The sequence below is a fragment of the Phoxinus phoxinus genome (assembly GCF_949152265.1).
Source record: "Phoxinus phoxinus genome assembly, chromosome: 22".
NCBI classification, from domain to species: Eukaryota; Metazoa; Chordata; class Actinopteri; order Cypriniformes; family Leuciscidae; genus Phoxinus; species Phoxinus phoxinus.
Window position 1 is genome coordinate 16487801 of NC_136897.1, and position 21925 is coordinate 16509725.

At 37.6% G+C, this 21925-nt stretch overlaps 1 protein-coding gene across 1 annotated transcript in view; it reads right to left on the reverse strand.

Moving 5' to 3' along the window:
* Window positions 1-294: 294 nt before the first annotated feature.
* Window positions 295-21925, reverse strand: part of mapkapk2a (MAPK activated protein kinase 2a) — a 35174-nt gene continuing 13543 nt past the window's right edge. Inside the window, exons 2-10 of the mRNA XM_079597086.1 lie at window positions 12452-12591; window positions 3278-3342; window positions 3078-3157; window positions 2857-2983; window positions 2685-2760; window positions 2424-2548; window positions 2205-2290; window positions 2014-2094; window positions 295-1899 (exon numbers count right to left, since the gene is read on the reverse strand). Of these exons, the coding sequence (XP_079453212.1) occupies window positions 1750-1899; window positions 2014-2094; window positions 2205-2290; window positions 2424-2548; window positions 2685-2760; window positions 2857-2983; window positions 3078-3157; window positions 3278-3342; window positions 12452-12591 (930 nt within the window). The 3' untranslated portion in view covers window positions 295-1749. The remainder of the gene's footprint in view (window positions 1900-2013; window positions 2095-2204; window positions 2291-2423; window positions 2549-2684; window positions 2761-2856; window positions 2984-3077; window positions 3158-3277; window positions 3343-12451; window positions 12592-21925) is intronic.

Here is a 21925-nt window from a genome sequence, read left to right on the forward strand (position 1 = left end):
GTTAGTATAAAGTTCTGTGGGAATTCTAGTCTGTTTTTCAACTTGTCTGATACTATAGTCTTTGCTTTGAAAAATGAATGCATGAGGGAATCAAGCAAACTGCAAACATCAAGTTTACAGACTGACTAAAAAGATGCACTATTTGCAAGAACGGCACTGAAATCGTTTGGGAGATCTGCTGTCTGAGAGTATACTCTGCATGTTCAACATTGTGAGCAGTAAATCATGTCCTTAAAAAAAGAGGATCAATCACATGACAAAAATGAAGTATACAGTTGTTGTTTTTTTCTTTAAAAAAAAAAGACGACTATGTAGGAAAAATAAAACAAGACACAACCTTTCAGAGTATATCAATCAATGCGTAGGATTCCCTTAAACATTTCCAGAACATGAGGCCTTAAGTCATAGGGGCATTTCTTTGTTCCTTTATAAAACATCTGGTACCTAAAAGCTGCTCACATTCAAACACTTACTGCATGGTATGCATGGAAAGCACACAAAACACAAACAAAAATGCACTGGCATAACGAAGAGTACAGTCGACGGTTATCACATATGTTCATTCTCCAGCCAAAAGAACAACCATCTTGACCACTCACAAAGATCCCGTTTCACAATTCATTCATTATACACTTAAAAAAATACAAACGGGCTTTGCGGTTCAGGGTGGTGGGTGAAAAACCAGTAGACTATATATATGTCTACTGAATATTTTAGTTGGTATTTGTGAAATGAAATGCGTATAGGTTAACATTCTTTACAAATCTCGGAGGAAAAACTAGCTGGTAACATATGCATAGGATTGATTCAAGGCAAATCAAAGCAGTGTGCAATAAAAGTATTTCTGAGCATGAATTAAGCAAAGGGCTGAAAAAATGTGCTAGACTGGTTTTCCATGGTAAGCTTGATCAAATACCAATGTGAAAGCAGAGCAATATGATTTTTTCCCTCTCAATCTGATAACCAACATAAGGCTAATTAGATCTAAAGCTCAAAAAAGATCTTGTATTTTACTAGAGAGGACCCTGAACAATACTGACAGACAATTTCACAGTAAAGAACAGAGTGTGTTTACATTCAAAGAGTCATTTCAGAAATACAATTTCATATGGACACTGATGGTGTCTCTTGGAACTAGTCTTACTGTAAAAGAGCATTCAAGTGCAGAAATAAATGACAAACGTAATGAAGAACAGGAAAGCTAGCACTTATGCATAAGCTCCTCAGAACATGAGCAGTACAAAGGAAACTGAATGCTCATGCTATTACAAGGCAACTTATTTTACAAGTAACTTAGAATGGAACATCATTAAAAGAAACAGTGGTAAATGCGTGTATAACTCATGAACTCATGTACCAATGGCTTTTGATTAATAAAAAAAAAAACAAAAAAAAAAAAAAACAGTAAAAGGACAAATAAAATGCAAAAGAAAGGTAACTAAATTAGCATTCTGATTACCCCACTAAACACCATGTGAAAAACAGAACTCGTGAACACTGTAAGGAGCAAATTAGTGGATGTCGGCTGCTTCACAACTCCAATATGTATAGTCTTGTTTCATAATTGTACAGCCCCTCTCTTTTGGTAGCAAAGTGGTGTATTAGTTAAAGATGTTGAGTGATTAAAAAGAAATATATATATAAAAACCTTGTTTTAACTGAGTTATTGCTTCCTTAAATCAAACTTAACTAATATACGAGTGTAAAATGTGTGTGTGTGTGTGCATGTGCGACAGAGTGAACGTGTCCTTAGCAAGCAGGCGTCTCATTTTCAGGAGCCATATTATTAGCTTTCTTTCTCCTCTTCATCAGCAGCGGATTGGACGAGTCTTCAATCCTCTTGATTTTAATTTGCTCATAGTCGACTCTCATTGTTGCCAAGGCACTAGTCATTTCCTCCTGTGGAATACAGACATATTAACATTAATTAGGATCTGAAGTGCAGTGATTGCAAAAGTGTTCTGAAAATGGTCAGATGTTCTGAAAAGCCTTTCTTGTTGAGGGAGGCCTCACCTTGACATCCTCCCATGTGTCTTTCTCTTCTTTCAGAACACGGCTGGTGTGTAGGGGCGTCTGTGGTACCTCCATTGATTGCTATAGCCACGCAAAGCACCATATAACATAGTAAGCCAAATATAATGCACAAAGGAAATCAATTTGTCTAAATCACCAGTGTTCATGAAATAATGCTAATATTCACTCACATTGATCCAGGGGTGGTTCATGAACTCGGTGATGGTCATCCTCTGTGTTGGCTCGGTTTTCAGTAATGTTCTGATGAGCTGTTTAGCTAAAATAGGAAGACTGAGTCACTCAAATCTATTATCATTCTTAGAAATGTGCATAACAAATGACTTGAAGATAACAGTATTCTAGGAACGGTTTCTCAAGTCGCTTTCACAAAACAGGAACTTGACAGATACCTTCCTCTGAGACATCCGACCACTCAGGATTTGGAAACTCATATTGTCCCATACGGATTCGTTTCTTCATTCCAGGGGATATAGCCAATCCATGATTGGAATAGAAAGGTGGGTAACCACAGAGCCTGGAAGTTGAATAAAGTGAGAATTGCACTATATCAGACACACTTTAAAAGGTCAGGAGTCACAAAACCCATTAAAAATAGAGGCCTAGACAGAGAAAAATGGTGTATGCACAACATACGAGACAGATTCACTTACAGAATATACATGATGACACCCAAAGACCACATGTCACAAGACTTGTCATACTTTTCTGGACCAAGAACCTCTGGGGCTATAACATGAAAAGTTTGAAAAAAGGGAAAGGTTTCACGAATGGGAACAAATCTAATTATCACCATCCAAGTTCTGATGATTATGATATTCTTACCAACATAATAAGGAGTATAGCAAGGGGTCGCCAGAGAGTTGTGTGTGGTCGTCTCCTTTGCAAACCCAAAGTCTGTCAGTTTGAGAAGGGCATTGGGCCTTTTATTGGTATATAAGAGGTTCTCTGGCTGTAAAGTGGATTTACAGAAATATTCAGTTAAGAAAATGAAGTAGTCAAACAATTTTCCATCACTTCAATAGTGGTCATCATATGACTCTTACCTTGACATCTCGGTGTGCGATGTTTATTGCATGTAAATACTGAATGGCCTCTCCTATACTCTTCATGATATCAGAAGCCTCTGTAAAGACAACAGAATAAGATATCAGAACAGATTTTCAGTATTGTGAAATAGGGCCTAATTACCATTTCAGTTGTTTGTATAAACTTATGCTTTGCAAAGTAAGAGTAGACAACTTACCTCTCTCAGTGAATGCCTGGTCCCCTCTGTCCTGAATCCGACTGAACAGCTCACCCCCCTCCATGCTTCAAAACACATTAAAAGCAAAAATCAGCAGGCATATAAGATTAGAGATTTTTTTTGTTAGACTATTTTAAAAAGACATTAGACTATTATGTGACATTGTTAGACATAGTTAAGAGAAAAGACCAAGATAAAATTGTATTATTATTATAATTAGGCTACTATTATAATTATCAACATTTGAAAATTAAGCAGTAAATTCAGCCAAAGTGGATTTGAAATAGAAATAGTAGCTGTAGCAATGTTTCTTCTAAAGAGCAATTTTGTTTTTTAAATTGCCAGACATAAGTGCTGAAACTCACATACAAATGACTTTGTTCAAATACATATAAAACCACACGAAGGGGGGATCTTTTCACCTTTGTCCCCATGTAATCATAGTGGTTATCATTTCCGATTACACGCAAACCGCTGCTAGACGCGCAAGTCAGGTGAGCTCCATTTCTTGAAAACTTGCCAGTTGCGAGAAATTGGGTCAGTGGGCTTAGAAAGACTTTCTCTCAACAGAAAAGAGAGGAAGATGGGGGAAGAGAGATAAAAGGGATACAAAGGAGAGGGATCAGCATAAGACTGCATGGTTATGATTTTGTTAATGGGAAAATGACTCAAAAACCCATATTTAGTCTACTTGATTTGTTCTTGCACATCCATTATTGCAATAAAGCATGCTAAATAAAATTGAAAGGAGTGCACACTGTGCTGATAACGGTGTGCATCTATGCAAATAGGAAGAATCATACTGTTCTCATATCCCCACTATGGGCCACGGCGTACAAGACGAGTTTCATTTCTACAGCTCACCTAGAACTGCAGTCAGTTTCACGTGAAATCATCAAACGCCTGATAGAAATAGAAAAACACACTATGAGTCTGACTGAGACAACTCACTGTGAGAAGGGGACCAGGGCTAAGAACAACCACAACACGTTTCACCACTACCCGCCCATAGGCGTTTCAATCTCACTAATCCTCAGACGCTTTGCGTCTCAGACTGTCGATATATAGCAGCAAGTATAAAAAAAAAAAAAAAAGAGAGTGTTAAGCGCTGAATATTGAAAGGCATGTGATTTATGGTACAAACCACTAAAGGCCCACTATAGGGTTGGATTGCACCATCATTTCTGTGTGTAACTTTTCTTAGAAAAGCCATATTTGAAGCTGAACAACTGTGTTGGCATTTTCCATTTCCATCACTTGCCGCACGCTCAGTTCTGATGACCTGTAGATTCGGTTTCCTGCGAGCTGAGATGCCTATAGCCTGATTTCTTGTAATCTATTCATGATCTTCTGTAGTCTACGATATACCTTCAGCCAGCTTCTCTTAATATTCGTACTATGACTAACAGCAGTGATATATTGATGATTCCATAAGATGATATCCCATGAGCCACAAATACCACGATCACTCATGTCAGGAAGCTACTCTCTCACTCATTTCTGTCATACAATCAGGGAAAGAATCAACGGTTTCTAAAGAAATACTACACTTTCCTATGAGTCTCGTGGATCAACATGATGTATGAAATCTTGCATCATCCATTAAACAATATTACTCTTAATAAAATAATATTTCTAAGACTGGCAAAAAAAATAAAATGGACTGTAAAGCAGAAGCAAAGGAACATTGATTTATTATTGTTAGCATTTGTGGCATTTAAAAGGATAGTTCACCCAAAAATAAAAATCCTGTCATCATCATGTCATCACCCCTTATGTTGTTCCAAACCTGTATGAATTTCTTTCTTCTGCTAAACACAAAATATGATATTTTGAAGAATGTCAGTAATCAAACAGCTGACGATAGCCATTGAATTCTGTAGTATTATTTTTCCTACTATGGAAGTGGCTACCATCAACTGTCTGGTTACCAACATTCTTAAATATCTTCTTTTTATTTCAACAGAAGAAACAAACTCACACAGGTTTGGAGCATAGTGAGTAAATGATAAAAATTAAAAAAATTGGGTAAACTATCCCTTTAAAGAGTCATGAGAAAGATTCCTTTCAAAAAATTAATATGAAAACATGTACATAAGATTTTATTGTGCAGAAATGTACAGCAGGCAGAGGTCAGCAAAAAACAGACCTGCCTCCTCTGTTCCTCTGTGCATCTAGATTATAGATGAAACTTTATAAGCTAAAGGTGTGACCAACCTCCAGACTACACACATAGGCAACCTTCCACAAAATGGTGAGCTAAAATGACTCTCCGCTAAATATCTGTAACCTTTATTGCACAAAATTAGTCTTCACATAAGAATCCTCCATCTGTCGGTCATCAGAGGCCATTTGTCAGGCTGCAGTGCTCCACATAAGACTCCAGAAAACACTGTCTCTCCAAAAGACCTCACAAATAACCTTTAGAGTACGTATCATAAAAAGGAATATTACTTACAGAAGCCAATTTGAATTCTGATATTATGAATGAACAGTAAATTTACATGCAAGCATCATCTGACAGACTTTTGGCACATTTGTATTCCCGGCCACGGTCAGTAGGATCGACAGAGGGACAAAAGTGCATTGAGTGTAAAACACTCCTCTGGAAGTTGTTGCATTGCCTCTTGTTAGAAAATGACTGCAAAGAATATTGCACTTTTACAAAATAAGACAACCACCCATTAAAAGTCTAGTGAAGATTATCCTGGCCCATCCCTATCTGCATCATCTCTGATGACTAAAAAAAATGAAAGAATGATTTTCCCCAAAAGCCTAAAATTTAACTAACAAATATCTGCTGGTGAACAGTGGTGACAGGTGCAGTTTCTGACTTCCTACTACAAGACAAGAAAATGTCCTTGTCAGCACGAGTGAGACCAAGAGAACGCACAAATCAAATAAATGGAAACTGGGAGGTGTGATTTCTGATCCTCACATCATCATATCCGATTCAATAAAGGTGTGCGAGTTTCAAGGTCACAAACACATCACTTATCACTTTGATCTTTTCAGTGAAAGCATGCAGTTCTGCTAGCCAAATCATGTTGAAACTAGACAAAATGGTGTCATGAAAAGAAGATAAAAAACTGCATAAAAGCAATACTAAAGATCTCCACCATGCAAATATTATGCATTCAGTGCAAGGTTTCGGCACATATAGCATATATTCCAATTTTGGCCGATATGGTCAAAATCTTATTAAGTTACAATGAGTCATTTAATTTCACAATGATAAAAAATTTGCATGTTTTGATGTTAGACTGCATTTTACAGCAATCACATTAACTTTGTACAAAAAGTATATTAAAAACTTCAACCGGTTGAAATTTTTGTACTTGTTTTTTTATTTAAACAGGTTAAACAGGTAAACAAGTTAAACCCATTTACAATATATCCACAATGAGGTACAATGAGCAGGCAATATCAAATTAAAGTCCCCATGAAATCAAAATTTTGTTATGAATATGTTAGCCTTACTATCATTTATAAGCTAGTGTGTTTCAAAACAACGACAAAATTTGCATTTAGAAGATATAAGCATTCAAAACTTAGTCTCTCATTTCTGCCAATGATTTTAATGGCATCACTCTGCCTGTACTTCAGCTTATCATCAGATTTCTAAAGCGTTCCTCCCCCTACATTTTAAATTGACGCTAAAGCTGCGGCTGAAATCTGTCACTTTTTCACATTTCAATATGATGAATGGCACATAATGCACTATATAGGGAATCGGGAACTATTCAGACAGTGTAATTATGCTTTCCATTGGGGAATGAAGTCTGATTTCACATAAGTGTCACACGAACTGCTGCAGCACACAGTCTGCTCCGGTCCAGAGACATGATAACACAGAGTGGATCATGTGTGCGAGTCGGCGCATTCCACAAAACGTATTGGACCCATTTGAATTCTGCACAGAATGTTATATTTTAAAGCGATATTGAGGAGATATGGTTAAAGATTAAGAGGAAACTGCAGCTTTAACGAGCTCAACGGCTCTGGCCGAGGTGGCAATGTCCCACCCTGTCGTCTTGTTTCAGTGGAAATTACATCAACATGTTGAATAATGCTGTGTTTTTCAAGGCACTTCAGTGGGCCCTTAAAGGGATACTTCACTGCTGGAGAGATGAATGTGTATTTAAATTTAGGTAATTTATGTAGTAGAAATGTGAAATTATTCTAGAAGTTGGTGCCTTCTAGACTAAGAAAAGCTAGAAAATTTATTTTTGGCTCATGTGGATGAAAGACAACAAATCCCAGAAAGCACTTGCTTCGCTGCCCTACGAGGCCACTCCCAAGCCACTCCTACCAGGTAACAGAGTGCAGTATCGGAAGTACTAGTTGATTCGTAACTGAAAAGACGCCGTTTTATCGTGAGTCTCCGTGACGGGTTCGCGACAGCAATAGGACTCTCTATCGGTGTCCATAAGCGCACAGCGAGAGCACTGACACCACCAGTCCGCCCCAGCTCGAGTCTGCCCGGGGTCTTGCTCCTCTGCTGCAGCAGCTGTTCCTCGCTGTATTGCAGCTCGTACCACTACTAATAATATAATATAATTATTATTATTAATATTAGTATTGTACTTGTTTGGCTTCCTAAAACACCAGTGTGTATGTAATGTAGACAGAATTATTCTGTTCAATTTGGACATTGAAAATGGTTTGGAGCTCTCAATTTTGAACTGTCAAAGTGCACTAGATTGATGCATTTGGTTTTAAAATGTACAACATTTTCTACTCACAAAATACTTAATGATAGATCTATAAATAAACCGGTATGTATAAAAAATGTTTTTTACTAAAACACTACACTTTAACAGAAGTTTCATTCTTTCCTCCCAAAACTCTTCTAAATAATCCAATCAGTAGTTTGCTATTTAAGTAATCTATTGCAGACTTAAAGTCCCTGTAAAGGCAATTCTAAAAAAAAATTCTAAACACATTATAAATGTTAGAAATGTATTGCTAAACCATATTACAAAGACTGTGAACTGCAAAGTACTGAATTGTGGAGTTAGACCGTTAAACAGTTTTTCACCATTGCTATTTTCCGGATTTTTTGGACGGGGCTAAAACGGGGGCTCGATGACGCACTGGAGCCCCTGAGCTCCTGGACACGCCCCTACTTGATGACGCACTGGAGCCCCTGAGCTCCTGGACACGCCCCTACTTGATGACGCACTGGAGCCCCTGAGCTCCTGGACACGCCCCTACTTGATGACGCACTGGAGCCCCTGAGCTCCTGGACACGCCCCTACTTGATGACGCACTGGAGCCCCTGAGGCTGGCCGCTCCTAACAATATAAATAGAGCACATTCGCATCAGTTTGGCGCTCAATCGCGAGTTACTGTCAGTACTATTATTACTACAGCCTACAGTTTGCTAGTTAGCTATGCCTTCGTCACGGAAATGCGTGGCCTACTACCTGGATGCGATCATGTACGAAACAGATCGGTGTCCTTATTTAAATTTCCTAAAAACGATCACATCAAGAAAAGGTGGATTAATTTTGTGAAGGGTCACCTTGATGGAGAGCTGAGGGTCACCACCAAAACCCGCCTCTGTAGTGATCAATTTACACGGGATAGTTTTATAAACTTTCGTCGGAGACAACTGGGATGCTCTGATAATCCGCTGTTACTGGTGAATGGGGCCGAACCGACTATCTCCCGCCTCGGCCTTCATCCTCCCGTCGCGCCGACACCTGGTGCCATCCTCGGCAGTGCGTGCCCACCAATGAGGGTAGGCTGCCTTGTGTGCTTATGTTATTATTATAGTAGGTAGTCCACACACAGTAAGTACTAAATTCTGCAACCCTCTAACGTGATTTTTTTTGTTTATTTATATGATCAATATGATTCCTTAGCCAAGTCATTTAAACTATTATCCGTTCACAAAGCAGTCCCTTCCGACCAGAAAAGAGACCGAGTCTTTCATGCATAAAGTCACTCGAGAAGTTGGATGTCAGTCAGACAGGTTTCAGCGCAGCAGGCGGACACGCCCCCAGCGTTTGAGAGCAGAGACCACTGCTCATTTTTTCAAGATTTTGATTGCTTATTTTATGTACTTGCCGGCTTTTTTTATCATTCAAATTTGGCTGGGTGGCTAATAACACATTTTTCTGTGATATGACAAACTCAGAACACATACTCAATTTTGACTTTACAGGGACTTTAACAAATTTTTATTTTTGTGTCGTCATATGAGAACTTGCATCCATGCGACTTGCATTTTGATTACAGCGGGGACCGTTCCAATGAAAATAATCTGGGTTCAACTGCCTTGGAGCACACAATGGTGGTTGGCAGAGAAGGTTGGTACCAGCTCGCAATAGCATAGTACATGTTGCAAAGTGTGAGAAACAACAGCGTCTGGTTATGCAACTTAAAGTCTATATGGTGAAGAGGTCACCAACTAAGGAGGTACGTCATCAGACAAGGGAATTTTTAATTCACTCAAACATGATAGGGGCAAATAGGTGAGTGAGTGTTTACCGTAAGTAACCTCCAAACACCTGCTGGTAAACTTTTTACACGGATGAGGCAACGAAACCTTGACAAAACATTACAAATGAGTTAAGGGGCGGCGTAAAAAAGTAACTAAATGAATCAAGGTTTTCATGACAATGCAATTCAGGACATACAGGCTCAGCGATGGCAAATGTCAAGTCAGTATATTGCTCATGAAATATTTACTCAAACTGTGACTAGCCAAATGTTAAAACAGCTAAATTGACTTGACGTTTTGTTCCCATAATAATGACTGTACTGGTATATAAAAACTCTTAAATGTCAAACATTTAACTTGTATTTATTAGGGGTGTCACGATTCTCCAAATCCTCGATTCGATTAAAGGACAAGTTCGGTATTTTACACTTAAAGCCCTGTTTACAGATCGTATCTGATGAAATAGAACGGTTAAGATTAAAATTTGGACACATGCTCCTGTCCCGAGAATTTTAGTTTTATTTAGCGTTTGTGGACCTATTTTGCCAAACGCGTCACACCCAGATTCTTCCGTTGAGAGCTTGAATAATAGACACCAGTTGGTGGCGATAATGCACCTTTGCCGATTGCAAGCAAACCGCTGGCATTTCATTTAATACACAGAAGAAGCAGAAGAAGAAGCGGCGGAGGAATAACGTACCTCACACAGCACATTCAATACAATCAATGGAGTTGGACAAACACTACGATAAAACCTGTTGGAAAGCATCTTTTTCAGCGTTTTTTTTTGGGACCGTATCAGTGAACACCCCTGACCACTCGGTGAGTTTCACGTCTTTGTAAACGAAAGTTTAATGTGTTTTAGGAAGGAATCTGCCAGTGCACATAGACAACCATTGTGGGGGTGGGGGGGGAAAGCTAAATAAAACTAAAATTCTCGGGACAGGAGCATGTGTCCAAAGTTTAATCTTAACCGTTCTATTTCATCAGATACGATCTGTAATCAGGGCTTTAAGTGTAAAATACCGAACTTGTCCTTTAAATGTTCGATTCACGGTTCGATTCGATTCTCACATTCTTTTTTGCAATGCCATTTTTAAACTAGACTTGCATAATATCTGACCTTTGTTCGCAATGTACCACACTACACTGTCAAATTTAAAACATTTATTAAGAACATAATGTAACAATAACTTATATCTTCATTCAATTGGAAACTTAAGTGAAATAACCTGCCATCTAGTTTCTCTTTTGTAACTGCAGTCTTCTTCACAGATGACGACATTCAAGTTCACAACAAAACAAACAAACAGTTGTTGGGGTTTAACAGATAAATCTATGCGTCGCGCAGCACCACGTCTTTAAAATTCGAACACATTCTCTCTGAGTGTAACGTTACACACACACCAGCGGCGTCTGTCCGCGGCGCCCGGCAGCAACGGCCTTGTTCAAAATCTTGCTGCGCCACAGAGCGCCATTTACATATTTTTATATTAAATTTACATTATTGGTCTTAAATGGTCGTTATGACTTCACCCTGTGCTGCAATATACATTTAGTTTTACATTCATTTACAGAAATCAGCTGGTTGAATGAAAATTGCTGATGTTATCGGATTTTCAGGTGATATTCTCAATTCATTCAGTTAACGGACGCTCTGAGATAAAGTGAATTCAGACTGCAGACTAAGCAACGTATTTAATTGTACAGCAGGGGTTTTCAACCTGTGGGGCCCGGGCGCGAGAAACTGTGAATTTAGAGGCTTAACGTGAATGTAAGATAGCAAATCTTTAGTCATCCACTAGAGGGGGCAATCTGATTAGTCCCGCAGCTAATCAGTCGAGGCGACCTTAACAGTTTTGTCTACAGAGCAGAGGAGCAGAGTTGACGCGTTCAAGGTGGCTTACACATAATATTACCAGTGATACTTAATGTAAATTGCCTTTATTATTGTGAGATTGTTTTGTATTCTACCTAATTCGCATATTGTACTTTGCACTCTCATCTACCTACTGTTGTTTTGTCTGCTGTCTTAATGTAAATTGCCTTTATCGTTGTTTGTTTATTGTAAAGTGTCCTTGAGCCCTGGAAAGGCGCGAATGAAATTAGACAAACTTGGGGGGGCGCATATCCTAAAAGGTTGAAAACCCCTGCAGTAGCCTACAATGATAACATAGTACAGACATGATCTTAATTCCATAATATCCTTAAACATAACAAATGAGAAAGTGCGTGTGCGATACATCGAGTTGTCAGACGTGGTGCAGCGCTGCGCTTCTCGTCCGGTGTGCGACACCCTTTAGAGTTGACTCGAAGTTCGAGATTGTGACTTAATTTCAGTCGATATTAGTATGAACCCTTAGTATTTATGGTAGAAACAAATGTCTGATGATTTTACTAAAATGTTTTATAGCCGAATGGATAAGGACCAGAACAGCAAAGGTTGCAGGTTTAATACAAAGTAGGGATGATCAAGGAAATAAAGACAGTGCCTGATCATAGTGCTGATCAGCATTTACCATGGAGCAAATATCATAACCTAGGGTTGCTTTATGTAAACTGTTGAATGAAAAAGATGGAACATTCATATTCACAGAATTGTAAATTGCTTATGAATGGAAAGTTGACCATAAAAGGAAGTGAAATGTAGAAATGACCACAAAAAAAAAAACAGGGCATTTTGATATCTATACTGAAGACAGCAGAAGATGATGACGACTCACCACTCCATTACAATAAGAAGGCACTTCCTGTTTTGGTAGAGATTCTCATAGACGTCAACAATTCTGACGATATGGTTACAGGAGGAAGCCCGCCAATGCATCTCCACCTCTCGTCTAGCTTTGGAACAGTCATGAAGCATCTACAAGAGAGGACGAAAATGAGCATTAAAAACTAAAGTTTGTGAAAAACATTATTAATAATAAAATATATAATAATGACAATAATATTATAATATGACATATGGGGGGAAAAGCACAGTTTGTGTTTGTGTGTGTGTGTGTGTGTGTGTGTGTGTGTGTGTGTGTGTGTGTGTGTGTGTGTGTGTGTGTGTGTGTGTGTGTGTGTGTGTGTGTGTGTGTGTGTGTGTGTGTGTGTGTGTGTGTGTGTGTGTGTGTGTGTGTGTGCGTGTGTGTGTGTGTGTGTGTGTGCGTGTGCGCGTGTGGTTTAAAAGTGCAGAACAACCACATTTAACCATATATAATCATTGAGAGAATTTCTGGAGTTTTGCCTCCCTCTAGAGGTAATAAAGTAATATGCATTTCAAGGAACTGGATGATCAGACAATCCTGACAACACTGATCAGATTCTAGTTCACCATGTATGTGTGAGATTGTGCCGATTTCTTTAGATGATCATCCTCTAAGGAAATGGGATTTAAATCACTTAGTACTTTCAGTTCACACACTAAAATGATGAAGTGATACTCTTTTAAATGAGTATCATGAATTACCTCAAATCCATTTGTAACTATTTAAAATTTCACACATCACTTTTTTTTCAAAAATAAAGCATGTCATTTACTGTAGGCAACTAGCCTAAATGCCCTTCATATGTTTTAAAAGGAAGACCTTTTAAAATATACAGAACATTTATATGGTTGCGTAAAGTTAAAAGCCACTTTCACTCCCAACTCACATTTCAGAGCCCTGGAAAATTGAGCAGTGTTTTATGGATGCTAAGAGCAATGACATCATTGAAAATGTCAAATATAGACTCTCAATCCCAAGACCTGACTGAAACGTCACTGACAGCAGAATGTGGTCCAGTCGTAAACCTATCTCTGAGGTTATAAATAGCCCCCTATCAACTCACTGAAAGAGACTTTTACAGACTCTTGTTTCTTAGATGTATGCTTTTAGGATGATAGGTAGATAGAGGCCTAATATTCATTTAGAATTTAAAACTATGAGACGAGGAACACAGGATGCTTCCTATCATAAAGGAAACTCTGGAATGATAATCATGTTAATTGATTCACAGTCACACTGAAGCACTTGATTGAATGAGTATAAATGGAAAGCACAAAGAAAAGGACTCATGGGATACTACACCAGCTGTGTATGACAAGTAGAGGAAAGAATCCCTCTTTTGGGGGGGGGGGGGGGGGGGGGGTCATCCCCTCTTGTCCAGATAGCTGGCTTAGAGGTCTCAGGATTCCTCTTTTTGCACACCACCAAATCACACCTGTCAAACCGCTTAATTCTCACACCAGCCTACAGGGGGCTAAACAGCCTATTTGGCAGAGCTTTCAGGAACTTTCATTTGCTTCATGCCAACCAAGTATAGTGATTCAGACCTACTTGACTAATGAGAGAAGATGGGTATCACAAACGTAAACAAAAAAATATTAAAGATATGTAGCATGCTAACTCAATTGTGAAAATGCAGACACATCTGATGTCACCCACTTTGCACAACAGACGCCAGCAGTCACAAAGCCTCTCTCTCACCAGAGCCATTGCTTTTCAAGCAGACAGATCGCTGCAATATTCAATTTCAAGGTGGCATTTCACTAATGCTCAGCAGCTCAAGCGGTTTTGTTAATCTTGGTAGAATATTATTAGCCTATAGAGCGAGATGGACCTGAATTACTCCACTTCTATTTGCTTACTGTCATTCGAAATACCAAAATTGGATTTATTAAATGTTTTTGACATTTGATAGCATTTTAAATCACAGATGATGAGATTTCATTATCAATTTTATTATATATATATCAAGGTCCAATTCCTCACTGTTGTAGAGCTGATCTGATGTGTAAAAAGGCAGACGACATGAAAATGGAAGCATTGCGACTTACACTATAATACGTTTGAAACCATAAAAAAAAAGCAACAATCTTGAGCAAACTGAGCATATAAAAAAAAAGACAAAAAAATAATTGGACTGGTAGCATACATCAAGACATTAATAAACTGTATAAAAAAATTAAATAAAAATAAATATATCTACATTCTCTAGCCAAGTAATTAGCGATGGACATTGGATATTTTTTCCTCATGTAATGTTACATACTGGTGTCAAATTAACTTTTTTTTACTTGATAAAACTTGAAAAGAGGAAGGCGTGATCAGGGCTGGTTATCAATGCAGATGTTCCAATTTGATAAGATTCACAAGCTCTCTATTCGATTTCGATTTCGATTTTCGATTGATTTCGATTCGATTTTCAATTTCGATTATAAATTCGATTCAATTAATATATATTTAATACAAATCCTATATTTATAAAAAAGAACAGTGAACAAAAGTGTACATGTGGTTAATAAAAAGCCACAAACCTGTATTTTAAACTTTTTATTTTAGGTACAATTGGGTACATTAAAACAGAACCCAACTCGATATTTAAAATGCATACAATGAATAGACAGGATTTTGATTCAAGATGAAAAATTTATGCTGAAAATTGGACAAGTGGAAAATTGGATTTATGCAATAAAACTGGATCAGGTTATTTTTTGTTAAAGATAAAATCTCACAGCATTAGCTGTAACATGGAGGCTACAATGATCAGTGTAGCCTGGCCTTTGAGAATCGATTTTGAATTGACCACTTTTTAAAAAAAACGATTAATCGAAAAATCTATATTTTTGCCCAGCCCTAGTGATCAGGGGCGACGCACTTCTAGATCTTTTGTCTGAAAAGACTAACCCCGAGTCCTCTGACAGAGATCAGTTAAGATCCAGTTCTTGGACCCACCGAAAATCACTGTGTTGCTGTTTTTTTAAGTACCTACAGACCTTGTAACATTTTAGAGTGCCATACACAATCCATACTAGCATAAATGCAAGAAGAACAAGATGACAAGAAACTGAGCCAGGTCTGCGAATACACTCAGGATATTGTATCTAGATCTGAAATAAAAGCACAGTCTGGTAAGTTGAGACACCTTATTGTTCAAGCGACATGTAATCATACGCTGAGCTGACGAACGGAAAGTGTTGCCAAGCCAACATAGACCAATTATTGCAGTCACTGGTCTAATTCTTGCTTTTTTGTGAAGACCAAGAAGAAAAGCTTGAAACACATTCCTCAGAAACAAAGAACAAGGTTTGATCTCTCTCAAACGCCATGCCAACTGAAGGGCAATTTGCAAACAAAGTGGACAAAGCACGTCTGCTCAAATGAAACAGTCTGACAATTAGTATTTATTTTTGGACAAAATATGCACCAAACTGAAATTTATTCTCCAAAACCAAGTGTCATTACAGTTTTAATTTATTACACACTAACTTTGCAAAATAATTTCAGAAATTCTGAAATTTAAAGCACAAATAAAAAAATAAAAAATCTAAAACACAAATGAAATAAACAGTGCTTTAAGGTTTAGAGGTAGGTCTAACAGTATTCAGGTACAGGAAATCTACAGAAATGTAATTGTATTTAATAAAATAAAATAAAAAAGATACTTTAATACTGCGCATAAACGCAGTATTAAACTGCGTCTCTCCCTTGCATAATCATCAACATACAGCGAATTACACAAAAACACTCGTTACAACTAACAGTAAACAAATATATACAGACCTTTTCAGTGGGTGCTTAATAAACTGGTTAACTTTATATCCATAAAACAACTGTAATAAAGTGTGCGCTCTCCCTTTCATTACTGGCGTAACCACAATCGCTCCGGAGACTGTAAGCTGGATCACGAACAAAACAGTTAGTATTACAGATCCATCCTCGTCGAGTAACAACTTTTTAGCAAAGCCTGCTTTGTACGGACCCTCGTTCACAAAGAAGTCTGTTGTAAAATGATTTGCACAAACAAACATTTAGGTAGATTGGGGGGGGGGGGGGGCATTCCCTTCAAAAACAAGTGACCAACTGCATCTTCAGCAGCTCAGATGTTGGGAGTAAATGACAACTGCTATATTCATTCTTACATCCAACAACAAATCGCTTAGAAGACATTCTTGAGCACTGTGTGGATTTCTATCATTTATAGGGTGGTTGTGTACATACTGCCAACACCCATTTATGTTAAAAAAACATGTAAAATAATTTTACATAATAGGTGCCCTTTAAAGCACCTTTGCTAGCAAAACCTTTTTATGAAATCAAGACTTTTATTTGTTATCTGAATCCTATATAATTTGTTACACCATAACTTTGGATTGCACTGTCATGCTGAGTAAGGTTAAAGAGTATTCATGCTGTGACTGTGTAAATAAGGGAAAACTGCGTCATTAAGGGTCTGAAGGTGCACTGGGTGCAAGTAGCTTGCGTCACAGGAACAGAGATTTGAAGGGCAGCCACCTGTCCGGCCTGAATGTAACTAAAACATCTATATTAGACTGTAGTGACTAAGATATTAAATGTCATTAACAAATCTCCATGGATCATTGTGAGTGACAGGGAGGAAAGGACATATGGCAGGCGGTACAAGCTTCTTTTTTTTTGCATGTGAAGTGGGATATGAAAGAAGGTGTGGTGCCACGTGTTGTGTCTTGTGAGGGGTGGGGGGTGGGTGTGGGGTTGGTTTTCTCCAATGAAACATGTGGTGGGGCTGAGTGTGCTCCAATTTCACTGCCAAACCCCAGAGCAGCCTTGATATCCAGCTAATGCCCTGACAACAAACAAAAACAACCATCTACGACTTCAACATACACAAACAAAGGAGACACTGACAGTGGCATTGGAGAACAACGTTCAGGATAAACATACAAAGTCAAAGTATTTTTACAATAACATCCAGTGCACGAATATTTAAAAAATTTAATATTCGATCTGTAATTATTATTAGAAAAATAAAATACTTATATATCACATAATGTTGTCGCCTGGCTCGCAAAGTTTGAAATTAGCTACTATGAAAATTAGATTACAAAATGGAAGTACTTTTAATCAAATTAATTATACCACCACCACAATGAAAAAACATCCAAAATCCAAACAGCAGTCGACTGCAGGTAAGTGCAGCTGTAGCGCGAGTGTTCGGAGATATCTTCTGATAGCAAAATGATTTTGAGACATACTTCCTTTAAGTTTCGTAAGTTTTCGACAGGTTTAAGAGAAAACGCAAAGTGCTTTAAGAAACTTTGCTTAGCAAACAGTTATCTTCGTGTCTCTGCAACATCTGTCGCTGCGTTTTCTCACTCGAGCATGTGGATTGTTTTTCTCAACATGAACGTGAAACAATATAAACACGATAACCATATGCTGACTTGAGTGCATACTAAAGATTTTCACATGGCATCTTAAAGACACTAAATTTGCTTTAGACAGAGGGGGGAAAAAATCATTTAGAAAGATTGCAGCATCATTATTTTATTTTTACACAGAGATTGGTAGGTCTATTAGTTAAATCTGTTAACTTTAGCAATCTTTGTTGCATTATATGCCAATGGTGAGTTCAAAAATGGGAAAAAGGACTTGTGTTTTCGGCCCCAAGTTTGCATGCCTGAAACTCAAGTATTAAAGATATCCTAATATTCGATTTTGTTTTTTAACAAACATTTATTTTGGCATCTTAATTTTGAGGGCCCTATATGGTTCAATCAATACCAGAGATCTTGCTAAAAAACAAATATTTAGGTGACTGTACTATTTACACAATACACTGACACAAATTAAAAAACACTTTTTATTTCTGAAGCACATGACTTCTAAAAAACAAAAAATGTAGACCAGCGATATTGGCCCCTTGAATAACAAGGTTTGTTATCAGCGCAGTAACATAAAATTACAGTAACGCAATGCTATTGTGCCGTTATTAGGGATGGCCATTTTTCAAAGATATTGCATTCGAATATTCAGGCTCATAAAAATCGGATATTCGAATATTCCTTTATTTTTAAATGACGTTTAACGAGTTGGACCAACGTTTTACGTTTTTGTCACCATTTCTTAACAAGCTTACGATTAGGCAATATACACAAGAAGCTTACAATATATCTTAAGGTTTTCTTTTAGTTGAAAACACTAAACAATATGTAAACAAAAAATGCAAACAGGCGTCACCCAGTGGATTTAATTATAACTACGAGTTAGTGCTTGGGATTTATCATGAATTCACTGCATTTACGGCCAGCAAAGCAACGTAGTAAAATTCGAATAGCATTTTATTTTTCGAATAATAATTACAGATCGAATATTAGAAATTTTGAATATTCGTGCACATCCCTAGCCGTTACACACATCACAAAGTAGCAACCTTCTGTTTCAATACGCTGGTCAAGCATTCACATCTGTGTGCTGTTAAGTATGTACTATACTATATACACTGTAAAAGGAACAAGTTCATTTAAATTGAGTTAAAATGCTGAGTTGGCCTATAAAAGTTAATCAAAATAGTGTTTGTGTACAATCAAAGTCCCGCTATCTTTAATACCAGTACATATGTAGGAAAATCATGTCCATCTGTTATCAGTGTTTTGCCTTCATCCGCTCAGTGTGAGCATAGCAGATGTGGCCCATTCACCTTCCTGAGGCACAGTACAAAAGATCCCCTCCGCAAGCACACAAAAGAGTGGGGTGAGGGGTTTCTAGAGGATGGGAAGGGAGGGCTGGAGATGGAGGGCCAGCATCTTCCACCTGCTTCTGTTTAGGAACTGAGGAGACAACAGCCTGTAAGCTACTTTAGTATTAAATGCTCTTTGTCCCTGAGGATGTGTTTGGGGAATGCGTGTGTGTGTGTGTGTGTGTGTGTGTGTGTGTAGACTATTGCTCATTGTGATGACTGGCCAGCCACATGTCAGAGTAAACATGTTTGTGTCAAAGTATCTTGATCTGATTAAAGACATCTGCCAGCGACCCCTCTGACTTAGCTCAAAAGGAGCTTTGTCTATGTCATGGCCTATAATAACAAAGACATTATTACATCCTCATATTTTCCTGTTATCAGATTCATTCTCATCCCATTCCAGAACACGTCCACCAGCTTGTAACACTTACTGTCACTGCAGCTCTCATGCGTTACACCTTCCTTGTCTTCCTGTGACAGTTTAGGGCCAGAATTTGTCTGGAGTTCACTCCCTTGCTGCCAAAACAACAAGTCATCTGGAAACCCACAGCAGCACTTAGTCACACCACAGGAAATGGATAACAAATGAACTTGCTAGAAAAGAACTGTATCTGAAATTACTTATTCACAAGATTGTCACAATGTTCTGAGAGCAGCATCTTTATCTAAATGTACTAATCCCCTAAAATATGGTGTGCCAATCTTTTTTTAATTGACAACTGTAGGTCAAGGGCCATATTGAACTAAATGTCATTATACGAGGGCCAATAACTTTATAGTTAATAAGAATGGATACACAATACATGCTCTTCTGGGGACTTTCTATCTCAAGTCTTTTAAAAAATAAGGATTTTTCACAAATTTGTATTACAAGAAGCAAATCTTATGTTGATTTAGGATTCTTATCCTATCTTACAAAATCTCATCTTATCTGTAGTTAGGAAATCTTAAACCCCTCCATCGAGTTTGGTAATCAACTCTCAGGTCTGTTACCAAGCAACCAACTATGCGCAAACAGCTGCTGTGAAGTAAAATGGGTTTAATAGCTGAGATTACAATGGAGAAACAAAATAAGTGGTGCTTTTCATTAAGTAAAGTTTTGATAAGCTTGGTAGAAAAGGCCAAGCCTGATCCTTTTGTTTCATAGGAGTCTGTAATTATTTGTCAGAATGTTATTGTCAAAGCGCAGCACATCATTTGGGTGTTCACAGTCTTTCCACCATCAAACATCACTGTTCTTGATCTTGTATCATTGAAAAAATGTGACATCATTCTCAGACAGGGCTATTATGTGATTTTTATTGTGATTTAACAGCATTGAAGAAAGTAATTAAATGAACAAATATGAAAATAAAACAAAATAGACTTCACTGTATAAATTGTACATTGATTCTTAAAGCTATTAAAGTTCTCAGTCAAGAGTGAGTGATTTGCTCTTTGTACTTTGTTGTTTTATTAACAGGGATAGTTCTCCCAAAAATTTAAATTGTCATCATTTACTCTCTCAAGCCGTTTCAAACCCGAATAAGTCTCCCTCTTCTGTGGAAAATAAAAGTTATTTGGAAGAATGTGGGTAACCAAACAGTTAATGTACCCCAGTGACTTCCACAATTGTTTTTTCCTACTATGGTCAATGGGGACCAGCAACCGCCCGGTTAGCCACACTCCTCAAAATATCTTCTTTTGTGTTCAGCACAAGAAAGAAATTAATACAGGTATGGAACAACATAACAACAAGTAAATAAATGACAAGATTTTTATTTTTGTGTAACTATCCCTTTAAGGACAAGCGGCTGCATGTTTACTATTAGGGCTATTGTCTCTTTAAGATCTGCACGCAACTAATCTAATATACACACATTTGACAAGCAGATTTTTTCTTAATTTTTTCTATTGTTCTTTCACTTTAGACATAACCTACTTTGTTTATGTAAACCTTGTGTGTATTTGACAGTATAATAATTTAATATTAGTATATTATTTAATATAATAATAATTATAATAATGATAATTTTTTTAGCTATAATCGCACAGCCCTACCCTAAAGATGCTTTACGATTCTCATATTCAAAACAAAACTTCAGCGCATGCAAAGGGCCTAGTTATTACGTTCAGAACCGGAGAAAGCCACCGCGATACAATTATAAAGAGATTATTTGGGTAAAACGCAGCTATTGACCAGAGGCCTTCACATTACATTTATCCTAAATAAAATAAAATAAATAGTAATTAGGGAATATTAAAATCAGACAACACTGGGATTCACTAACAACACCACTCTGTAATATGTCATCTAAAAGTTGAACATTAACACAAAGTTAAAGCGCAGTCACAGAGCTCTCCATTGACTTCCATTTACAAGCATACAAACACTGGAGACCGGAAACAGAAGCACACAGGAAGTTTCGTCTTCCGCTGTGTATTTAGTTTAGTGAACTCTGACCTTAGAAGTTTGACCAGTTGAGAATTTAAACAGAACACGGACCTTTCGACTGAATTAAAAAAATTAAAAAGACAATAAGATCAATGCATGTTGCATTTAGAAATTTTTTTTACATTTCATGCCGACTTTAACCGGGTTTTACAGCATGAAATGGCTCATATATTAAATTGTGAGCTAGGAAGTAACAGGGAGCAATTTCAGAAACCCAGCCTGTAGTTTACAGTCAAGTTTGAATGAAATGCCATAATTTGCACAAAAAGGAAGACAAATATCACTTCGAAGTACC